Source organism: Mycetomoellerius zeteki, unplaced genomic scaffold, assembly GCF_001594055.1.
Source record: "Mycetomoellerius zeteki isolate Tzet28-1 unplaced genomic scaffold, Tzet1.0 scaffold228, whole genome shotgun sequence".
Taxonomy (NCBI): Eukaryota; Metazoa; Arthropoda; class Insecta; order Hymenoptera; family Formicidae; genus Mycetomoellerius; species Mycetomoellerius zeteki.
The window spans coordinates 1,893,593-1,917,629 of NW_017257203.1; the positions used below are offsets into that span (position 1 = coordinate 1,893,593).

At 35.4% G+C, this 24,037-nt stretch overlaps 4 protein-coding genes across 9 annotated transcripts in view; 3 read left to right on the forward strand and 1 right to left on the reverse strand.

The window, feature by feature from the left end:
• The window catches only part of LOC108723223 (rho guanine nucleotide exchange factor 3), a 4,873-nt gene extending 4,446 nt beyond the window's left edge, over positions 1-427 (reverse strand). The window contains exon 1 of the mRNA XM_018448784.1: positions 405-427. The gene's annotated coding sequence lies outside the window, so the exon portion shown is untranslated. The remainder of the gene's footprint in view (positions 1-404) is intronic.
• Positions 428-499: 72 nt separating this feature from the next.
• LOC108723224 (RNA exonuclease 4) lies at positions 500-2,192 on the forward strand. Of its 2 annotated transcripts, none has more exons than XM_018448785.1 (3): positions 500-610; positions 1,262-1,481; positions 1,570-2,192. In XM_018448785.1, exons 1-3 carry the CDS (start codon positions 558-560, stop codon positions 2,125-2,127), a joined length of 831 nt encoding a protein of 276 aa, XP_018304287.1. In that variant the 5' UTR covers positions 500-557; the 3' UTR covers positions 2,128-2,192. The 2 variants fall into 2 exon arrangements, with proteins under 2 accessions (XP_018304287.1, XP_018304288.1); XM_018448786.1 differs by lacking the exon at positions 500-610 and adding an exon at positions 804-905.
• A 1,838-nt stretch (positions 2,193-4,030) lies between these two features.
• On the forward strand, positions 4,031-9,493 carry LOC108723222 (dimethylaniline monooxygenase [N-oxide-forming] 2). Of its 2 annotated transcripts, none has more exons than XM_018448782.1 (8): positions 4,031-4,126; positions 5,769-6,039; positions 6,403-6,541; positions 7,176-7,437; positions 7,695-7,798; positions 7,918-8,005; positions 8,097-8,260; positions 8,783-9,493. In XM_018448782.1, the coding sequence occupies exons 2-8, from the start codon at positions 5,846-5,848 to the stop codon at positions 9,095-9,097; spliced, it is 1,266 nt and encodes a 421-aa protein (XP_018304284.1). In that variant the 5' UTR covers positions 4,031-4,126; positions 5,769-5,845; the 3' UTR covers positions 9,098-9,493. The 2 variants fall into 2 exon arrangements, with proteins under 2 accessions (XP_018304284.1, XP_018304285.1); XM_018448783.1 differs by lacking the exon at positions 4,031-4,126 and adding an exon at positions 4,288-4,476.
• A 765-nt stretch (positions 9,494-10,258) lies between these two features.
• LOC108723262 (membrane-associated guanylate kinase, WW and PDZ domain-containing protein 1) lies at positions 10,259-20,719 on the forward strand. 4 transcript variants are annotated; one of them, XM_018448840.1, is made up of 12 exons: positions 10,259-10,810; positions 13,896-13,991; positions 14,096-14,315; positions 14,437-14,840; positions 14,932-15,120; positions 15,202-16,330; positions 16,546-16,681; positions 16,789-17,331; positions 17,465-17,635; positions 18,162-18,296; positions 19,255-19,457; positions 19,587-20,719. In XM_018448840.1, exons 2-11 carry the CDS (start codon positions 13,943-13,945, stop codon positions 19,417-19,419), a joined length of 3,141 nt encoding a protein of 1,046 aa, XP_018304342.1. In that variant the 5' UTR covers positions 10,259-10,810; positions 13,896-13,942; the 3' UTR covers positions 19,420-19,457; positions 19,587-20,719. The 4 variants fall into 4 exon arrangements, with proteins under 4 accessions (XP_018304342.1, XP_018304341.1, XP_018304344.1 ...); XM_018448839.1 differs by having other exon boundaries at positions 13,914-13,991; XM_018448842.1 differs by having other exon boundaries at positions 13,914-13,991; positions 15,205-16,330.
• Positions 20,720-24,037: the final 3,318 nt, after the last annotated feature.

Sequence of the window (24,037 nt, forward strand, 5' to 3'; positions counted from 1 at the left end):
TAAAAGCTCATTAAAATCAGAGGGGGGCAGTTGCGTCCCTTTCCTTGTAAGATAAAATATAAATATATTAATTTGACATCAATGTTAATTTTATTGAAAAAATGTTCACAGTTTGCTTACAAATGTAACTACAAATTTTTGTATTAATTTTTTTACAAAATATTTGTGTTATTTTCTAACTGTATATTCATTTCGTATTAAATATTATCACAACAATTTAAGTGGACCGTTTAATTGGGACACGCAAAATGTGTTAAATTTAATACAAATTTTTTAAATGTTTAGTCAATTCTTTTTTTAAAATCATAATTAAGATGCTAATATAGCTTTGTGATTGGCTGTGACATCTTGACTATACTTAAAACGATTTTAAATATAAGAAACGACTATGAATACTGGCTTACACTTTGTTTAAATTATCTTTCACAATCTAATTGTAAAAATCTGCTCTCGTCCTCCAAACAATTGATGAATGTTCAGTATTTCCGGAAATCGAGAAGATACTGGAAGATTCCCTCCGAAAAGAACTTGCACCTGGCGTTGTTGGCCAGTGTGAAATGTGTGTGTTTACAATAATCTTCCTGTGTTTTGTTGTTTGGATACTAGTCAGGTAAGAATTTCTCAATTCGTTATTATCGCGATTGCAGAACAATACTTATAAAGATTCGATAAAATGCAGTAAAACGTTTTCGAGTCACGTTCTAAAAGGTTAGGAAATCTGCCAATACCGACTGTGACAATTCATTGATAATTACATCAACCAATCATAGTCGAGCATTTTGCTAAGTTAGGTTATGAATGTACAGTTCGATCTGTTCTCTGTTCTCGAGATTCCAAGATAAACGTTGGAATGCTCTATATTTATTTCGAAAGATCGAGTGATTTAAATTACGACTTCAAAATAAGTTAGTAAACAAAATAATCGATTATTTTTATTATTGACAATATTATTAGTAATATTATAAAATAATTTTCTGTTTATTTTATGTACAATTTTAATCAACAATGTGATATTGTTATATTTTGTTATATTATTCACAAATATTATAATAAGAAATATTATAATTTTTTAACATTTAAGAATTGTACATGTATCGCTTTATTGAAATTTTGAATAGATATCAGATAATATAATATATACAAAAATATTAGATGGTTTTTAAATTATAGGTTAGGTCTAAAGTGGGTGGTTATAATTTATTTTGAAGAAGGAAGAAAGTAACAAGAAAGAAATAATTCCTTTCTTTTTTTTTTTTTCAAGAATGGATAATGTGTTAAGCAGCACAGATAAGAAAAAAAGAAACAAAGCGACAAGACAGTTGGTTCCAAGCACCGAACGTAAGGCATCTGGATGTAATTGGGAAACGTACAAAAATTTGTTTTCCAAGACTAAGACGGAAGAACACACTGGAGAAAAAACTGTCTCACAGAATAACAGGCATCCAAAGTTTAAAAAAGTATATACCACTCCAGTTCATATGGTAAATATATTTATAGTACTGTTTTGAATATAAATGTTATTGATTAGTGAGTTATATTTCTTGACACACATATCTACGCCAAGTGCAGGATTCACAGGGGCAAAACAGCAAGCAAGATATGAAAAATAAAGAGAACAAGACTTTGACGAAGCAGCTCGCCATGGACTGCGAAATGGTTGGAATCGGCGACGGCACAGAGAGTATAATAGCTCGAGTGTCAATTGTAAATAAATATGGCGATTGCATATACGACAAGTACGTTAAACCAAGAGAAAAGGTCGTGGATTACCGAACGGCAATCAGTGGCGTACGACCAGAGCATTTGCGAGATGGAGAAAGCTTCAATATCGTGCAGAAGGAAGTAGCAGATATATTGAAGGGTCGTATTTTAGTGGGCCATGCATTAAAGCACGATCTCAATGTACTGTACCTGTCGCATCCTAGAAGGTATTGGCGAGATACTTCGAGATACAAGCCTTTCCGCCAAGTATCAAAAGGGAACACTCCCAGCCTTAAAAAGCTCGCGTACGAATTATTAGGTAGAGAGATACAAGTAGGTGAACACAGTTCTGTGGAAGACGCGAAGGCAGCGATGCAATTATACATGTTGTATAAAAATAAGTGGGAGTCGGAAAGAAAACATTGACGAACGGATCTTTATTAACAATATGGTATACTCGGAAAAAGGCATAGTGGTAGCAACTATAAAGGTGACAATTATACAAGTTTTACATGAATAATGTGTAGAAATTTAATAAATTTTATTTTACTACTAAAAACACGGTTATTACTACTAAAATGATTTATTTGACTATATACATTAATTCTATTTATAAAATTATGTATATTAATTCTATACACATAAAACTATATTAATTCTACATTGTTAGAAATTTCGTGATGAATTTAAATAACAGAAGCTCGTGGTCATGAGGTATAACTAAAAACAATAAGAATCTTATTTTTAGACCGTACAATGTGAGAAACACAATTAATAATAGAAATTCAACAGCCTATACCGGTCGAAGCTAGATCTTTTAATGCTTTAAATAATTCAATGTGAATTATATACCCAGATAGCGACATGTCTGTCTTGTTGCTGGCATGTTGCTTGCTAAGTATGTGTTGCTACCAAAATTGCAGTAACTGAGTCCTCATTTGTTGGCAACTTGATGCCTTCACAATATGATAACACATTGAGTAGCAACTTGCCAGCAATTTGCCAACAACTTTAAAATCATCATCATCAAAATTCGTACCATTTTACCATCATGTTGCTATAATAATATGCAGCATCATATAATGCTGTCATATTGCTGATAACGCAAAATAACATTGACGCAGCTATCTTGCTGTTAAACTGCTGGCAATACATATACACATTGTTATCTGTATGTTGCTACAGTCGGCATATTCGAAATCGTTGAAGACAAATCTACGGCAAGTTGCCAGCATCATAAGCAATCACAGATTTGTATAATTTTGTTGAAACACACTTTGCTATCTGGGTATATACCTACTATATATGTACTTGCATATATAACATATTTGTAGTCCTTCAAATTGTGCAAATTGGTTTTCCAGACTTATAAACAATTAAACTACTGGAATAATATCACGAATTAAATTAAATTGACAAGCAATTCTTAAATAATTTTGATGCACAATCAAGCATCATATTAGCAAGATGTTACTGTGCTGCAAAACTGTAAATAAATTTATTGCGAAAAATATTACCTCAGCCGGGAGTCGAACCCGGATCTCTCGTATTCCGTACGAACGTCCTAAGCCATTAGACCGAGGCGATTTAATTCGTGATATTATATTCCAATAGTTTAATTGCGTTTATAAGTCCGGAAAACTAATTCGGCGTGCAGTTTGAAGGACTACAAATACATTAATGTCATGAAATTAATTTTAATTTGTGTAACTTAAAAGTACATTAAATTTTATGATATTTTTAACAGCATATATGTTCTCCACTGGATACATTAATTCTATAGATGAAACATTATATAATTGCCATCTTTATAATTGCTAAGGAGATCTTTCACAAGACATCATATCCATCTAACAAAAAGAAACAGCATCAAACATGCTTGCGAAACTCCAAGAACAATATAGTGCAACCTCTGTCATTTGTACTTGATGATAAACGATTGTACAATCATAAGTCTACGATCATATTTAACTGTAAGTGGATATATTTAATAAGCTGTAATATATATATATATATAATACAAATATTTTAAATAATAAAAGGTATATATTTTACTGTAAGGTAAGCACCTTTTTTATATCACATATTTATATAATTTTAATCAGTTATTGTTTCCTCTTTTTGATATTTTCTCTTTATAAACATCGCATATCTTTAAGGAATAAACGATTTTTAAAAATTGAAACTCATCGAGCATTGTGTGCTGCATTTAGGGATAGTGAAATGTGTATGTGACAAAGATTGAAGGTCTTCGCATTAATTTCGTAAACACGCGGGATATGACCTTATCAGTATCAGCCTTGTATTTCCCTCTCTTTAATGACTTATTCCACTTGGTCATTTTGATTTTCGCTTCGCTGTGACATATGTATCTTGTATTCTACTGGATCTCGTTTTGGTACAAGCGCTTTGTGTTTTTCTGTTGGTGAGTTACTAACTGTACTAGATTATACTTTATCAAAACTTTATCTTAATTTCGTAATGATTAATATATCATGACGTCTATCTTGTCTTATCAAATTTTGTTAAGCGTGTTCTGTTGGTACATATATGATCTAACATAAGCTAGTTGTCTTCAGAATTTAATTCGTATCAAGATTCAACCGATGCGACGTTAAAAGTGAAAAGTTCTAACTGTGGTAAATTTAAATTGAAAAAATATATGAATATTTTAACTCTGATATGTGATAAGAATGCACAGAAGAAAGAACGGGTGTTCGACTTTTGATTGAATCTATTGCACCTTTCACAAATCTAACCAGTTCGCTCGAAGCCGTAAGTAATCGCCGTCGCGATCGATTTGCAATATCTTCCACTGAAAGTTATATAAGCGGATGCACGCTCTCATTCACAGATCTTTCATTAATCTCTCATTATGAAGAAAAACGATAGAGGACTTTTTTATTCAGTTTAATTTTATCTGCCTATGAGAGGTGATACAATTATTTCTAGACACTCTGTATAAGTTTAATCGCAATTGTTTATAAAAAACGTCTCATCAAATATTGCGATATCAATGAATGCTTTATGCGATTAATATTGCAGTAAAAACAAATATAAGATAATTGATTAATATTCCAATTGAAATAAATATGTAGAAAATAGTGGCTCCTCGTGAATTCAAACAAATGGATAACTCTTATCATTCTTGGCCAGAATACATTTAGCTACTGTTAGCTTACATGCAGAAATGGGAACGTTACTTTATAAAAAATAACGTTTATTATCATTACTCGTTATTTATTTTAGAAACTAATTCATTATTATCGTATTTAAAAAGTGACTATTCATTATTTTTTTCGTTACTTTTTATACCATAATGCTGAAGCAAGATATTAGATTTTAAAATTGCATTATTTAATAATAAATCAATATTAAATATAATAATTAATATAAAAACTTTAAATTAGTCTGTATATAAACTTTTCTTTATATTAAACTTATCTTAATAAATTTTGTATAATTCTTAATCTTAATATTTTTATTCTTTAATATATTTATCTTTAGAAATTTACATTTTAATTTGCAAACGTAAATTTTTTATCTAATAAATGCTATATTTTTATCTAATAATGTAATCTATTGAATAGATATATAAATAAAAATAATATAAGAAACTAAGTAACAATAAAAGTAATGCTGAATTCGTTATCATTATTGCAAAGATGTAACGATGTTATTACATTGTAATTACAGATAGAAAAAAATGATTGTTACCGAAAAAAGTAACGACAATTCTGTTTACATGTACAATTATTTTTTTTTCAAAAAGGTATAAAAAGCAATGAATATATTAATTGCATCTCTCGGAAACCAAGCTTATTAATTCTACTTTTTGTAAATTTTTCAATTTTAATTGGCATATTATAATTTTCTTCGCATTTTATTTTAAATGATTAATTACCTTGGCTTCTGAAAAGCTCCAATTATTCCTCCAATTCTTATCAGAGAAAATTTACCTTTGTATCGATCAAAAATGATAGAAGCAAAGTGCGGTAGGTCTAAGATATCCGTGTATTACAAAATGAATATTATACCATAATTGTACTTCATTAACTACGAAATAGCTTGCCGATATAGCTGAAAGTGCCAACGAGGATTTCTCGTGTTCTACGAAGCTTAAACAGCCAACGACTGCGCAATCATGAAAATCGCCGTGATCGGCGCCGGAGCCGCTGGACTCGCTGCTCTCCGACACTGCATTTCCGGTACTTACGGCCATCAGGTGGTGTGCTACGAAAAAACAGACCAAATCGGCGGGACCTGGGTCTATCGAGAGCAAACTGGTTTCGATAGATACGGTTTACCGATTCACACTAGCATGTACAAGAGCCTCAGGTACGGCGCGTATTTCTTGCAGCCAACTTTCATTTTCCCTCATAAAAATTTAACTTGAAGATGTAATAATCAATTACTTATTTTGAGTATTAAATTCGCCGGTATTAAATTAGATTTCTGTAATGGTTTCTCAACAATCCTCAATTCTGCATAGAGAGCACGTAAGTAATATAAATTTAAATTGCGATTAATATTCTAATCTTGAATTTTATGTCAGTTTTGTATTTTGCATTGTTTCGTAGAAATGAACCATTGATGAATTTCATCCCGGCATATGTATTATAAACATTTAAATCCATTACAAATGATTCGATACCATTAATGAGAATTATACGACATCTAGAATTAATTTACATATTTTAGAGCTAATTTACCGAAGGAGGTAATGGGCTATCCAGATTTTCTGATACCGGAAGGACCCGTGAGCTATCTGACGCGCACGCAGATACTGGATTTCTTGAATATATATTGTGATCATTTTAAACTACGTCCTTACATTCGGGTGGGTGCACAGATAGAGGAATATAGCAACGCGAAATGCTTGTATCAAATACCATGACTACATTTCATCTGAATTATTATTAAACATGAATTTAAACGCACTATTAAGTACTATTATTATTAGTAACGTTATTATAATATATTCCCAAGCAAAACAAGTTATTATAGGCCTGTTCTTTTTGGCTGAACTTTTGCACCAGTTCATCTTTCTTCCTTTTCTCTCCAGGAGGAAAGATGAATTGGTGCAAAAGTTCAATCAAAAAGAACAGACCTAATGATATCAAAATGACGTCAAAATGACCCCAAAGTGATGATTAAAAGTCATCTTTCAATCATTTTCGATTTATTTTAATATCATTTTGACGTTATCGTGACTTGTTGTTCTACTTGGGTTAATATGATATAATAATATTAATATAATAATATTATTTTAATAAAATTATATTATTAATTTATAGTGTAATATTAATATATATATAGCGTATTATCTAACTAATAATATATATATAATATGTGTTATATTAACTGGTATTATAGATTACATAAGTTGGTAGTTTATATAATATATTGTATAAATATACAATAATAATGACTAGATAGTAATAGCATGATTTATTATGGCGTAAACATTTCAGCTGCTGCATCATGTAGAGCTGGTGGAGCCGGTCACGGGGGACCGGAAGTGGTCGGTCAAGGTCAGGGACTTGCAGAATGACGCGATCGTGATCGAGTCGTTCGATGCAGTCATGGTGTGCAACGGTCATTACTTTAAACCCAAGATCCCGAATATACCTGGTCAGAATGTCTTTACCGGCAAGCAGATACACAGTCACGATTACAGAGTTCCCGACTTCTTCAACGGCAAAAAAGTCGTTGTCATGGGAGCTGGTCCTTCCGGTACATACGACACGCGAAATTACTTATTTTTTGAACGAGATACTTTCTTTTCGCAATGCCAGCGATTCGAGCAATGTCGGTCATTAACATTTTCCTTCCACGACTTTGATCTTTTTCTTCTAGTTTCATTAAAGTTTTATTACTATAAACAAATATTTTTTGGATATTTAATTTTGGTGAGAACGACGAACAAAAAAATTCTTAGGCAAAGTTATTCTTGCGGCGATTAAAACGTAACATTTTTCTGTTTCGGGTAGGTATGGATTTGTCGTTGGAGATATCCAAGAATGCGAATCGCGTGATTTTGAGTCATCACCTGACCGAGACCATCGACACCGTGTTTCCCGAGAATGTCGTGCAGGTAAAAGCGCGAATCCAAAGCAAAATCGCGGAGATACTTTTTTCGCGCAAAGTCAAATATACTTATAAGGGACAATCGCGGAGGTACTTTTTAAGCGACCGTGACGGTTTCTTCTATAGAAAGGTGACGTAGTGGAATTGACGGAACGCGAGGCGGTTTTTGCGGACGGGACGAAGGAGCAGGTTGATGTCGTCTTCTATTGTACAGGTAGATTCTCTCCCATCCTTATGGTAATTATTATGTGGGATATTGTCTCACTCTAACAATTAAAATAACACTCATTCTTTTTCCTGAAAAGGCTACAAGTACAGCTTCCCCTTTCTCGCCGAGTCCTGTGGAGTCCGAGTGGATTCCAACATGGTCACGCACCTTTGGAAGCATCTGGTGTCCATAGAGAACTCTACTTTGGCATTGATTGGCCTTCCATTCTACGTTTGCGCCTTCAGTATGTTCGATTTGCAGGTACAAGATTTTTTTTTGCTAATCATCTCCCTAAAATCCAAAATATTATTATGTCACCTAGCTATACTTAATTTTCTCTTTGATTAATTCACCTCGAACCAATAATATCCTATATTTTACCGTATATATCGCGTCTCGTATTTCAAATTGATGCTCTCTATAGACCTAATTCTTTTAACTGATCTTGTATGCATATTGTTGATCCTTTCTCTTTTCTTGTCTAATATGGAAAGAAAAGAAGGAAAGAGAGACGAACCGTGCAAGAAGTTCAGAAGAACAAGTCTCACATTTTGAAATATGTCAGACGTACAAAGGCCGCGCGCAATCCACTTTAGACACGCGACATTCCAAGCCCCCGTGGGGCATCCGGAGCGGATGAGATTGTCTCTGAGCGTGGCTGAAAGGAGCGCGGTCGCGCGCGACGGGGAAAAAATGCTAGAAAGTCACTGTCGCGCATCCGGCGTGACTATGTGCCAGCAACGGTGATAATTTGCCGGCAACGTGATTATTTGCAATTTCAAGGTGCGATTCGTCCTACGATACTGGCACGGCGAGAAGCAGTTTCCCGCCCGAGCGGATATGCTACGCTCCGAGGCGGAGGAAGCAGCTAGACGCGCCGAGAGAGGTCTGCAGAAGAAACACTTTCACATGATGGGTCCTGAACAAGAGCACTATTACAGTGACCTGGCGAATGTCGCAGGCATCACGCCGCTGCTGCCCGTGCTGACGAAGCTCCACAACGAGAGCAGTATGCGCTTCTTGAAAGACCTCGTGCATTTTCGGGAGGATCGCTACAAGATCATCGATGATTACAATTTCGTTGAACTTTCACGTTGAAGCGGCAGATACGATTATTTAAAAGATCAAATATCTTTCAACTATGTATTTTATTCAATTTAGTTCGAATAGTTTTGCATTCGAAATTGTAAGAAAAATATTCACACACCTATCGTTGCTTGTTAATTAATTCTTGCTCTTCGTCGTGTGTGAAATAAATATGAACTTTCCTGTCATTCAAGCGTGAATAATTATCTTCTTATATCGATTAAGGTTATTTTTCGTGTAGATATAATTGTCTGAAAGTCTAGCTATCATTTATTCGTTATGATTAGCTGAGACTTCTAATTTTCTAAAATTACTCGTTCTAGCGAAAAGATATATATAGCGGTGTTCGTAGTCGATTCTTCTATTTAAGATTGAACTTAAATACAGTTTTAAAATGTCACGAACCAATCGGAGGACTGCGTGTATTAGCATCTTAACTACTTAAGAATTTAAAGCCTATAACGGTCGAAGCTGTATCTTTAGTGCTTAAATAATTCAATGTTTAAGTTCTGAGAATTTTTTCAGAATTTTCTCAGAATTTTTTAATACCGTATTTTCTCATGTTGGTAAGAATAAGAAAATGCAGTATTAAAAAGTTGATAAAAAATTGTGAAAAAATTCTTAGAATTCTATGAGAAGAAAGTAAATGATTTTTGTCTGTTGTAGTTTTTCTGTAAAGTTGATAGTATTTCAGTAAAAAATTATTGAAGACCAATATTCGCAATTTTTAGTAATTAATATCTTGTTAACTATTGCGAAAATTGCAAAATGCAAGAATTTTCGACTCAGTTTAGTTCGCTCTATCTACACAAAAGCGATTGGCAAAAACTTACGGAACACCCTGTGTATATACATATATATACACACATATCCATATACACTATATATGTACATACATATATACCATATTTGTATAAGTTATTCGAACTGCGCGCCGAATTGGTTTTCCGTACTTGTAAACGCAATTAAACTACTATAATAATATCACAAATCAAATTAAATTGACAAGCAATTTTTAATAATTTGATGCTCAATCAGACACCATATTAGAAAGATGTTAATGTGCTGAAAAACTGTAAATAAATTTATTGCGAAAAATATTACCTCGCACTATTAAAAAAAGAATCGATTATGAATACCGACTTAGGTCATATTACCTATCATGGAATAAAGTCGGAATTATTCCGTTTTCCCCAGAAAACAATAGAAATCTAAGGAATAATTGAATAATTCCGATCGGAATCCATTCCGACTTTGTTCCACGATAGGTACCCTGATCTCCTTTCGAACTTCCCGCAATCGCGCGGTCACGTGACTCGGGGCGCGCACGTGACGCAAGCGCAGATGCGGCTGTGGCGGCGGCGGCGGCGGCGACGTACGGCGGTCGGTTAAATGTCTCGTACGCACGTACGCGGTACGGTACGAGACTGTACGAGACGGCGAGCGGCGGGTGCGCTGGGTGATGTAGCGTAGTCTGACGTAGTCTCGGGTTGTCGATGCTGTGCGAAGCGTGCACGTAACGTTCTCCCTCTCTCTGTTCGCTTCACGGAGCGAGTGCGCTATCGTTCCGACGTGACGGTGCGATGATCGTTTCCGCGGTCCACGACGAGTGATTCAGTGCCCCGCGACGGCCACTCCGACACGGATATCACTTGGCCACACCACCGCTTGGAACCATGACGGTTACGCGTGCTACCGAACGCGTCATCGTGCAGGAAACGCAGCGTGAGTAATCCCGTGTTGTCGTGTCGCTGCCACCGCCTTTATATCAGGAGAGAAAACGGAGTTAACGGAAGAAATAAAAAAGTTCGCCAAGCAACACGCACACGTACACACACGTATAAATGCACGCATGTGTATCTTTTCCTCTCTCCTTTTCTTTTGCACATCTGCTTCACGCTCCATCTCCCCCCCCCCTCCCCTACCTCTCCCCTTCCCCCCCTCGCCCTCTCTCTCCTTTATCTCCTTTTCTGCAATAAATAAGAGCCGTCTCTCGATATTTTCCCGCTCGTCCCGACGCACGCATCACTTCGCGGCTTGGTAACGTTAACATGCGCGATCGAGCAGATCGGAGCAGATCTCGAATGCAGGTCGGGAAGGGAGAGTCCCGATGTCGCGTGCCATTGTTGCACCGCACGGGTGCATGTGCCTAGCCACGTCGATGCGGGAGTACCATGGGAGAAAGAGAGATGAAAGGGGAGCGAGAGAAAAAACGACGATGGAGCCACCGCAACCTCCCCGGAGTAATATTTACGTTACGTGGCAGGGGAGCGTGGAATCGCGCGAAAAATACGTTCTACTCTTTCCTCTCTCTCTCTCTCTCTCTCTCTCTCTCTCTCTCTCTCTCTCTCTTCCCTGCCCGTCCAACCTGCATATACTTCACCTCGTACGCGAAAGCACTGCGGGAAACGAGCGGCTAGAATATGCACACCCGCGTGTACTACTCCAAAGAGAAGAGGAATAATGTCAAAATAACGTCATGTTGACTGAATCGTGATAAAAAATGACACAAATTCGGTCAATATGACGTCGAATTGACATTATTTTGACTTCCTTGCTCTCCTTAGGATGGTCAAATCCGTTCATTGTCCCCTTTTTCCTGTCTTGTGATCGTTGGAACGTAGAAAGTAGAGGCTCTATGGCCGGTATTCATAATCGATTCTTATATTCAAGACCATCTTAAGTACAATCTTAAGATGTCAATCAGAGGGCCGTATTAGCATCTTAAGACGTTACTTAAGACGATCTTGAAATAAGAGCGGACAATGAACAGTCCGCCCTATAACAGTCTGGCCACAAGATGACAAACATTTGATTAGCCGTTGTTTTTAACTTCAACAAATCAGGGTGGAAGCACACAGTCTTGCATAACGCATAACGAATGAAAAGTGAACTAATCGGATTCCTCTATTTCCTTCCTTTTCATAAAATAGAGATTCTTATGCAAAAGTTCGTGCTCCAGCTTTTGGAATAAGATAGTATATAAATTAGAATGAGCATATATAAAATGAGACGGTATACACACCCTTCATTCTCATTCTTGTTTTGACAAAATTGCTCTCGGCCAGACTCTGTTATAAAAAACCGCATTCGGTTCGATTACTCACACGCTTAATTCTACTTTTACGATTTAATTTATTTCACCAGTTTAGATCGAGAGTGCAGGAATAAGAAACAAACTTAAGGATAGACGCGCCGAAAGCACTGGAAGCATCCAAACCGAACGTACGCAGGCAGGATCTCTAGTAGAAAGTGCAGGAGATCGCCGCTCTAAAGACGAATGGACCTAATGATCGCCGGTCATACGCGAGCGACACGCTCGCTCGCGCACCGCGCACGGGTGAATGCATTCGTAAGAATGCATTCACGTTCGTGCTGTGGCCGCACTGCCGTACCCCGCATGCGTGTTTCTCTCTCCTCCTTTTCTCTTTCCATCTCTCTTTATCTCCCCTCTCTCTCTCTCTCTTTTCTGGCCCCTCTCCCCCCGCGCTGGCGTTCCTTTCCTCGCTTTATGTAATTGCGCCCCGTCCCGCGGACACCTGTCCGTCTGAGAACGCGTGCGGCGATCGGTCGGAGCGGCGTCAAGTTGGGCTGCAAAGATCACGAGCACGTGATCGAATCCGCCCGGATCGAAACTGCGCGGATCGGAGCAGATCGGAAATACGTTTCGCCACGATCGCGCCTTCCGTCTTTTACGTTCTCTCTTCGGATTTTTTTTTTTTTCACCTCTTTTTGCTTCCCTTCCGCTCCGGAACCTGGAGTGTACGTTGATCTCGTTTTCAACGTGGCTCAATGAGACGCTCTCTTATATCGAAGGTGCGATTGCAGAAACGGTTATAGGACGCTGTAACGGTTGCGAAGATTAAGACTGGATTGAGATCGTTCTACTTTCTATCTTCCTTGCTTGTACAACTTGCCGTTTTCGAAATGTTATCAAAGCCGGCGAGCACTCCGACGTTATCGTCGAGGAGAAAAAGACCCACCGTCCGTGACGCGTGCAACGTGATACGTGACGCGTGTTGCATGCTGCTGTGCTTCGTATAAGGGACGAGTCTTCTTAATTACGATACAGTCTAGAGACGATCATTTTGTGCATATTTCGTTGTATGTGATAGAACGTAATAATACAATTCTGTGCAGTGTATGTGTGTGTTTCGATTGACGCTCTCTTCCTTCGGAACGGCAATCTTAAGGCTCCAGTGAATTGCTTTAATTATGAGGTTGAACCTTCGACCGTATATACTTAATATGAAACGATGTTCATCCATCATTCCATCGTTATACACCGTCTATAGTATATGGTCTTTGTGTAAACGATCGAAGGTTTCAACGATGTATTTGATGTGTTAATTCACGAATTTTTTTTCTATATTCTATTATACTTTCAAGGAAAATTCCATGGAAGCTAATTTAGTTTCCCGATGTATGTAGATATTAAGCTTTCTTTAATTACGTTTACTTCTCTATATTTTAAGGAAAATTTCACGAGAATTGTTAATTTATCTTTCCGGCATTAAACTTTCTTTAGTTATGTTTATTTCTCTATATTCTAAAGAAAATTTCATGGGAATTGTTAATTTAATTTTCTAGCATATGTATTAAGTTTTATCTATATTATAGTTGTGTTTATATTTTGAGCTATATTTATAAGCTGTGTTTAGCTTTTTTTGGAGTTATCTCTCGCCTCAATTGGTAAAATTTGTATTTAACTTCTCTTAAGGTTATATTAACGCCAATTTAGCTTAGATTTATTAAGTTACATTTGTAAATTACGATTTGTAATGTTTAATTAATAATTATCTCATGACAGTTATATTCTTCTTATCAGGTTTTTGAGACGAACCTAAGGACTCTGAGATGGCCGCGAAAACGGACGACACGGCGTCTATCGACAATCCCAACGATGGTAATTATTTATTACAATAAGTAATTATTTATTATCTTCGGATATATCGAGATAATGCAATTTGCTGTTCTTTGCAAAGTTAACGCACGTGTCTCATGTTAAAGGAGAGAGTCTAGACAAAGAGATATTAACAATTGGTGGAAACGATGGAGGAAGGATTCCACCGACGTATCTGTACAATACGGGATCAGAGCAGAGCACAGGAATCTCGGACCAGGAACAAGCCGCTCGAAATCGTACTCCAGCCACGGAGGATCAATTAGGTCCATTACCACCTAATTGGGAGAAGGCGTATACGGACACGGGAGAAGTTTATTTCATAGAGTACGTATGCAACATCGCCTTTATTGCAATGAGATTTTAATATCCGTTTCTACCAACGTAGTTTAATTTTAATCTTGGTTGAACTTCATCTTCTTCTACATATTTGTGAATCATATTACAGCCACAATACAGGCACGTCTCACTGGCTAGACCCGCGTCTGTCGAAATTTCAAAAAAGGTCTCTGGAAGAATGCCTTGATGATGAGTTACCCTACGGTTGGGAGAAAATCGACGATACTCTGTACGGGACGTACTTCATCGATCATGTGAATCGTAGGACTCAATATGAAAATCCGGTGTTGCAAGCGAAAAGAGCGCAACAGAACATGCTCGAGAGGAAGAGTCCTAACTTCACCAGAAATCCCGACAAACTGAAGGGTCAGAGGATACGAACTACCTTGATAAAGAGTTCGCGGGGCCTGGGATTCACCATTGTCGGCGGTGACGATACCGTGGAAGAATTCCTCCAAATTAAAAGTGTCGTGCCAAATGGTCCAGCATGGCTGGATGGGAAGCTACAAACTGGTAATTTCCAGATAATTTTCAACCGCTAATTCTCAAGTGTGTAATTCATTTCCGTTTCTGCATCTGTCCGCACAATTGTATTTCTTTTTAGGGGACGTGTTAGTATACGTTAATGATACCTGCGTGTTGGGATTCACGCATAATGAGATGGTAAATGTATTCAAGTCAATTGGTAGTGGCGAGACGGTATCTTTGGAGGTGTGTCGAGGTTACCCATTGCCTTTCGATCCTAATGATCCTAATACAGAGGTTGTGACCACGATCGCCGTCAACGCACCAGGTAAAGCAAATCCTAATGACATTTAATATATATTGATGCTTTTATCTCAGAGGATTAGAATTATAGATTTGTTTTCAACAGAAGATCCCGCAATGTACATGGATTTGAACTCGTCTCTCCCAGACAACGGACGTTTCAATTTTCTCGATTCCACGTTCTTGCCAGTGCATAGCCTGCAAAACGGTGAGAATCTCGCCACGACGTCCGTCAATTCAATGCCCGATCTCTGTATTTCGGACAAAATCAACACGATAAAAAGACCGAGTAGCACGGATATTTTGCTGTCGGAAAGCAGCGATCTAAACGATTGTAAGGATCCGTCGGTGTCTTCCAAGCCAGAGTTTCTGAGCATCGCTATTGTAAAGGGAGCTATGGGATTCGGGTTTACGATAGCGGATTCTGCTCACGGCCAGAAAGTCAAGAAGATTCTGGATCGTCAGCGTTGTAAGAATTTAATGGAGGGCGATATTCTGGTCAACATAAACGACATCAACGTTAGAAACATGTGCCACTCGGAGGTAGTGCAAGTGCTGAAAGATTGCCCGCGCAGCGAGGAAGCGTTGATACATGTTCAGCGAACGACAACAAAGTCGAAAGAGAAAAAGGAGAAGAGCGCGCAAGACTTTTTCAGAAGTAAAACGCCCACCGCAGATATCTACAGCACTCAGTCGAAAACGGTAATACCCAGCAGACCGAAAACACCGTTGATCGACACAAGAAATCGTCCCAAGTCACCAATCAGCGCGAGCAGACCGAACTGGAACGAAGTGCAAGGCGAAAATGAATTGAATCCACTGGATAATCATTACAAGTACTCCGACTATTCACACGGGATGTACTACTCGGATCCGTACAAAGCTAATATCACAGCCAACCTGTCGGACAATTTCGCGGCGATGAATCTCGACGACGATTCCATCAGGAACGTTCCGAAGCGTGATTGGGTGGCAAACGATAAGTTGAATATCAATAACGACATGTATTCTATCGATATCTCGCATCATAATAATATGCTCAAACAAAATGGATACATGCACTCCGACTACTATAAGGATGTTTATCCAGTTCAATCGCATTCCCAGTACAATGAGGATTATACTATGTATTCCATTGGACAAGAGCAGAATGTTGACACTGGCGAGATCTGGGATAAGCGGAAAGAGACCACCAGCTTCGAACATGAACAACCACATTCCAGTTCTATATCTCGGTATGTATATCGTTCCGTCATTCTTATTAAGAGCTAAAATTTTAAAGAATTTATAATTGTTTTTATTTTCTAAAGCTTTCAAATTAATGCTACAACTTAGATATTAGATAGATAAAATGTGTTTAAAAATTGTTGAATAACTTATAAATTATATATGTACACAGAAAATTGAAAAAATATTGAAATAAAATTATTTTATTTGATATTAATTCAAGATATCCTCAATACACGAACGAATTGGTTTGTCCAATGGTGCCCGATATAGAATGGATAGAAACTTTAGTGACTTTAGTGAGACAAGATACAGGATTTGGATTTAGAATAGTAGGTGGTACGGAAGAAGGATCTCAGGTTGGTTTAAAAAAAAATGATCCGTATTAACGTTACTCTCATGTGTTGCAAAACCAAGCATAATCATGTTTAATAAAAACGGAAAATATTAAAAATATTACGGTTAGCAGGTTTCGGTCGGTCATATCGTTCCTGGTGGAGCGGCCGATCTTGATAACAGACTCAGTACTGGCGATTTGATCATGTCCGTCGATGGAGAGAGCGTCATGAATTCTTCGCATCATCATGTAGTGCAACTAATGATAGCGGCAGCGCAAAACGGCCGAGTGACTCTGGGAATACGACGTCGAATCAATACACAGGAGCACCTTCAAGAGAATCTCCAGTCATCTTACGGCCGACAGATGAATCTTCAATATCCGTACGATGTTACTGTCACTCGAATGGAAAACGAAGGATTTGGTTTTGTGATAATCTCCTCCGTCAATAAAGCCGGCTCCACGATCGGCAGGATAATCGAAGGCTCGCCTGCTGAAAGATGCGGAAGATTAAACGTTGGAGATCATATTCTCGCTGTCAATCATATAGATATCACGAACGTTTGCCATAAGGATATCGTCAATTTGATTAAAGATTCTGGTTATTCCGTTACATTGACGATCGGATATCCATTAGACGATTGTTGTAGCAATACATCTCTTTCTCAAAAGGTATAGACTTCCCTCGAAAAATTTTCTAATTTAACAATCTAAATTTAGCAATATATTGCTTTAAGATTTTCCTTTTTTTTTACTTATCGATACTGATTACAGAGCAATTAAAATTTTGATTTTTTTTATTTAGGACGAGCCTACAGGAGATGGAGATGGCGGTCAATACCATGCTGTAGAATTAACTCGAGGCACTCGAGGTTTTGGCTTCAGCATACGTGGTGGCCGTGAATTTCAAAACATGCCATTATTCGTCTTGCAAATCGCAGATAATGGTCCAGCGTCTATTGACAACCGACTTAGAGTGAGTAAAATTCTTTCTAATATATTTCGGTTTAATTGAGTAAAATTAATTGATTCGTTTATTACAAATTAAACGAACAATAAGTGATATCAGACCGATATATGAATAATACAATAAATAAAGAAAATTTCTTATTCAGTCTGAGTTTAATGCTTAATAATATTTATTTATATGTAAATTTATAATATTACATATATTCAGTTTCGTAAATTGTGGGCCGATTTAATTTTTTATTTTGAAACGTAATCTTAAACTGAAATTTTAGAATAGTCACAATATCATAAGTTAAATCAATAATTTAATTGATATTGATATTAATAAGCATCTTAAAACACTATAAAGAATTAAAATAAAATTGAAATTTTTATCGTATGTAAATCCACGTTCTAGGTTTATATTTGTTTATAAAATTTAATTGGATGTCAATTTAAATTATATGCTAGTAATATAATGCGTTTTAAATTATGAACACATATATCTATATAATGTGCAATATACGTATGCAAATGTTTTGTATTATTTCTAGATTGGCGATCAGATAATCGAAATAAACGGTATTAATACCAAAAATATGACGCATACAGAAGCGATTGAAATTATACGTAACGGTGGACCATCTGTCCGTCTGTTAGTACGACGTGGTTGCCAGATGCCTTCAGTGGTAGGTGCTCCTCCACATCTCTACGATATGAACATATAGAATTAACCTTTGATAATAACATATTAATCTTAATTTCATGACATTTTCTCCTACTTTTGATGATACTAATGCTAACATTAGCACTGTATATTTCTTTGACGATCTGGAAAACAAAGCTTTTCAGGGTATATAACATTAGGTATTATGCTAAGTGAAGAAGATGAAAGACAATACAAGAAAAAAAGAATCTCAAATAGACGATTCATTATTAAGTAATAATTCATTATTATAATGGGAACGGTAATATAGATATGAGAAAAAAATGTATTGTATTGTACAGTTCTTTACAAAGTCTTATGTGATTCTAAAACAATAGGAACAAAAAATTGCATCGTTTATAAAAATTGTATATATATAATTGATTTTTGCAACTGCATTGTATACTTCCTTTTTAGGATATTTCGATGACGCGTTTACATAATTTAAACTGTGTGCACCGCAAATTTACCATTATTATGATGAATGTTTATACTTGCCTTTAAAAGTAGCACTGAGCTAAATTCAACACTAAATGTGATCAATTTGCGATAATGAACGATACACAGTGATGACAAAATTTCTATCGTAATTATGCTTATAGGCGTATTATATATATAATAGTGTTCTTTAAACAGAAAACAAATATTCGAAAGGGAACACACAGATGACTTTTTTTCTTGCAGCTATCATTACGCAGCTTGCGAAGGTTTTAATATAAGAACAATTATACTTGCTCATCCTAACAAAATTAGGCTGGTGCTAACCTAGTTTCTTTTAATTGATCTAATCGCAGAATAAACGTAATTCATCCTAACACGTGTGATAGCTTTGAAAGTATATGTGCCTTGTTGCGCGTGTTCCGTATTTAATGAGATTATTAAATAAATATACTGCAGCCTTCTCGAAAGTAATTGTAAATCTTCATTGAAATTCATTATAGAGTAATCTCACAATCGACCAAATAAGTATTCGACCGAACCACGAGGGCACCCCGTGCAGGCATTTATCGAAATTACCCGAGAGGGGTGTGCCCTGCAAAAAACGTCAAAAAGTTCGATTTTCCATTTCATTGAACTGCTGCTCATCCAAAAACAGATATTTGTAATAGGCGCTTTCAACGAGACGCTTTTTCACACTTTTCAGGGTGCGGTCCACTTGACGCTACAAATGCTTCGAAACTTTTGATTGATCAATCGGAAGAAAGAATTTTGCTAACCGACCAATCAAAAAATGCTTCGAAGCATTCGTAGCCTCAAGTGGACCATAGTGCAAATGATATGAGATATAAGCTAAGATTTCATAAGATTAAGATTTGTGTTTTTTTTAACGGATAGAGCAATTTTCACGGCATTTATGAAATGCATTTAATCGTAGACTTCCTGTTTCCTCTTTTTTACCTTTGAACGAAAGCAAATTGTTAATTCATACAAATAGCGAATAATGTGAATCATAAATGACTTATAGTAACATATGTGAAAGTACATATGTGGAAAATAGCGTAATATAATGCGTCACAAGAGTGTAAAATTACAGACACTATCTATTTGCTGACGCAAGCAGTATCGATACATACAAAGAATCTCAGAATTCGATATCTTATATCACGTAGAGATGATACAGAGACAGCTGTATATTCATACGCTGTAAAGTGATATTGTAGACTGGCGAATATAATATAAATTTATTATTCTTCTGCTCTTCTCAATAACGTTTCAAAGTTGTAGACTTTTAAAATTTAGATTCCTATCATATATAGACACCACTTTGTAAATCTTTTTTAGATAGCGACATAATTGTGGCCTTGACGATAAAGTGTTACGCCTTTTGATAAAAACACACAAAGAGATCTCGCGTAAGAGAGGTAGTAATTGTTTAATTGTTCTCACGCGCGACTCTATCATTTCGGATTATTATAAAAATTTGAAAATTCTATCGATGTCTCGTCTCCCCCTTTTTTCTTAAGTATTTATTATCACTTATATGAAATGTATATGTATGTCAGAGTAATTATATATAAAATTAAGGGCTCATACAACCAAAGAAGTAAATGCACTTATCAGCCATTTTGTTTTGCGATTGAGTGGTGGAAGATCAATATGATAGAATTTATTATTATTGTAATTAATCGAATCTCTCTTTTGGGCGACAATTATTCTTACGCCCGCAATTAATACGATATTTCTATTGATGTATCATGCATAGCGAAATTATGATAGAGAACGAATCAGACAGAAGTTTTTTCTTCTTCACTCTTCCTGTCTTTTTTTTATGTTTATGAAAGTTACATGTTTAAAAGAGTAACGTATATTTTTTTACTTGTAAAATAGTGAGAGATGGCAGATGTTCGGCACGATTAATGAGAAAAAAAATTAACTAGATTGTATTTTTAGATCTCAGGATTGACGTGTAAGAAAGAAAGAAAGAATGTAACATATATATATTATATACATATTACATATAATTTTTAATGTAATGTGTGTATGCAGATATATTCAAAATATATATATAATGTTTTACTTCTTACATGTGTATGCTTAACGAAGAATTCGTATAAGCGATAAACAGCAGCAAACGCATTTAATCGGATCACATAGTATCCATTTTATAATCGTCGCGTTTATTTTTTATAATTATATATATATATAAAGAATTAATATATTGTATAGGATATACCATAAGTTTAGTGTAAATGTATATACTTGTTTTTCGAAGATTAAAAGGATAATGTTGATAATTTATAAGGCTATTGTAAGAAGCAATAATGCGTCAATCATTCTCTAATCGACTCACTTGTCGAAAATTCCGAGTCTTTACTACTCGTTCTGCCTTTTCTCTTGCCAAAGTTCCAGTTACATTTTTTTTAATGCGACTATTTCTCGAGACAATTGTGGCGAATGATTTAGAATCTAGTTGGAGAAAAAAATATCGGAATGTTTCGTCGTTTCCATGAATGTTAAATCGCGTCTCGAGTAGTAAAGACGGCACCCGATCATGAAATCTTAAACGCACGCACGAAAAATATTTTATATTCGAGCGATATACACCGATTTTAACTGGATCAAACAGTTATTTTATACGAGCTTCGTATATTTATTGTAATTTAGATGTAAACCGAATTCTGTATATGTCCGTTATTATGTCTCAAGTAATCGTCGTTGAATAATCCGAGGTAAAAAGCTGATATTGTTGCTAAGAATATAATGTACTACTGATATATATTGTTGTTGAGATATACTGAGATAATAAATACTGCATTGAAAAAAAACTTGGTATGTTATTTGGATTCTTGGAGATCGTCTTATTTCTTCTCTTTTTTCCTCTCTCTTTATCTCTTATTAAGACTTATTAGAATTAAGTCAAGAACTAAATATTTATCATTAAATTTACAGCGAAGAACAGCATATGCATTGATGAAAATACAGATAGTATAATGCGAAATATTGTTGTGAGATATTGTCAATTACATATAGGCGATTAGTTCTACGAACGCTAAAAAGACTAAGTTATCGTTAATCAGCTATTTATTATCATTATATAGATTATTATAGATGTAAAAAAATAATAAGTTGTACTGATAATTACTTGAAACGATATCAGTATGTGTAAATTCTAATCTATTTTATTCTAAGTAGACATCTAAGGTGGATAAGAAGATGAAAAAAAAAAACAAAAAAGAAAAAATTTTATTAATATTGAAAATAAACCTAACAAAAAGTGTCCGTTATATTTTTGTTATTCAAAGTTACTAGCGATAGAACTCACATTTTAAATTTAGAATTAATTTAACAAGTAAATAATTAAAGTAACCGATCTCCTCTCTCCTTTTTCTTTCTCTCTCTTTCTCTCTCTCATTAATTCTAAAAAAAAAAAATATTTTAAATATGAAAAAAAATATCCGCGCTTCTACGACCCGTCGCCCTTTAAATATGGCGCCGTCGTGGAGCAGAGGAGCTTTTTCATTTTCACGAAGCGATCATTAGCGATCGTCCGTTTACGCTTGTCGGTCAAACTGGTTAGCCTACAGCCCTGTTGGATGTTTCCGCATTCCAAGACCGGCGTATTTTCCGAGGACGTGTAAAAGGTGGGTAAGGTTATCGATCCTTATCGGCGTCTTCATTCAGGATTGGCGGTTTCCTGAAATCCGCGTGTCCGATCTTTCCAATTAACCGTGATCGGGGAAACCAATTACGGCCAACGCGACGATTAGCGATCACGTCAAACAACCGTGGCACTCACTTTTCTCGAAACCTTAGCGCACACGTCACCGATCGTCGTCAATTTCCACGTAAATTCAGAATCGCCGGTCGCGATTTCTCTTTGCGCTAATTTTAATAAATTTATCACGAGATCATTATATGTGCATGCGAATGATCGCTGACGTCGATCGAATCGAATTAAAATAAAATCTCACGTAAAAAGTGTAATAAATAGATAAATAAGAAAAATATATTAGCTCTTGTTTAGGAAAGCCTTCAACTAAGCTTCATTTAACTTGATCAGTGAGATTTATTCGATCTTACCCAGTAGTATCTATTAATTTGAATAAAATTATACATTAAACCTTTTTTAAACAAGTTTAAATTAAATTGTATCTCCAAAGTTCGAAAAACCCGAAACTTTATGAGAAATATTTGAAGAATTTCTAGAAAGTTTCTTGGAGTTCCAACCTGTTGTGTTTACGTTAATGAAGCGCTAATCATCGTCAGCGTCATGTGTCCGTTAGCTACTATTTGTTCTGTTTATTCTCTGCTCTTGGATATTGTTGAAAGTATCAAAATCGATATCCTTATAAGTAACAGTGACAAAAAGAACAACAGGCCGTTACGAGATAAAATGCCTTTTAATCCCTGAAGGACTCGCATTGTCAGTTTCCTGATCTTTCAATTTCTTCCTATATTTCTTTGGTTTCCTCTTAAGATAAACATAAAGTTGATTATCACAAAAAGTTAATTAATACTTAATAAAGTTGATGATACATTTCGAGTCTTGTTTAACTTTATTAATAGTATTTTTGTTGCATTTGTATTTTCTTGAAAAAACATTGAATTTCGACTTACATTTCTATCAATGTAAATAAACTTTAATCTCGGATCATTTTACTCTTTTTTTACCCTTTTCTATTTTTAATTACTTTAACTTAAAGTTAAAAAAAAAAAGATAGAAGTAAATAAACCAAGTAAATTAATCTAGGTCCGGTTCTACCAACGATTAACTTTAATCTCAGTTCAATTTACTTATTTAAATATAAAAAAGTAAACAATAAATTAAACCGAGATTAAAGTTAATCTCATATTAATGGAACTAAGCCTACACTTTTTATCTTTCTCTAGTTCCAATATTTAGAAAGGATAAAAAGTAAAGCAAACCGAGATTAAATAATCTACATTGGTAGAAAAATGGACATAAAATTTATGACGATTTTTACTAAATTCCGATTAACTTTTGAGAAGATTAAAGTTAATTAAAAAGACAAAATAAAAAGCTACGAGCCAAGCAAGATTTTTAATGCTAAAATGTCAAACAATAAACAATATTAAGAATAACTCGATCAGAGTTATTAATATATATATATATATATATGTTTTAGAGTTATATCGTTATCGTTTATTGTTTGACATTTTACTATTAAAAATCTCGTTTTGCTCCAAATTCTTTACCTTACCTTTTTAATTTTTAAATTAATCATTTTTGTTTATTAAAGTTAAATTAAAGTTAATTTTACA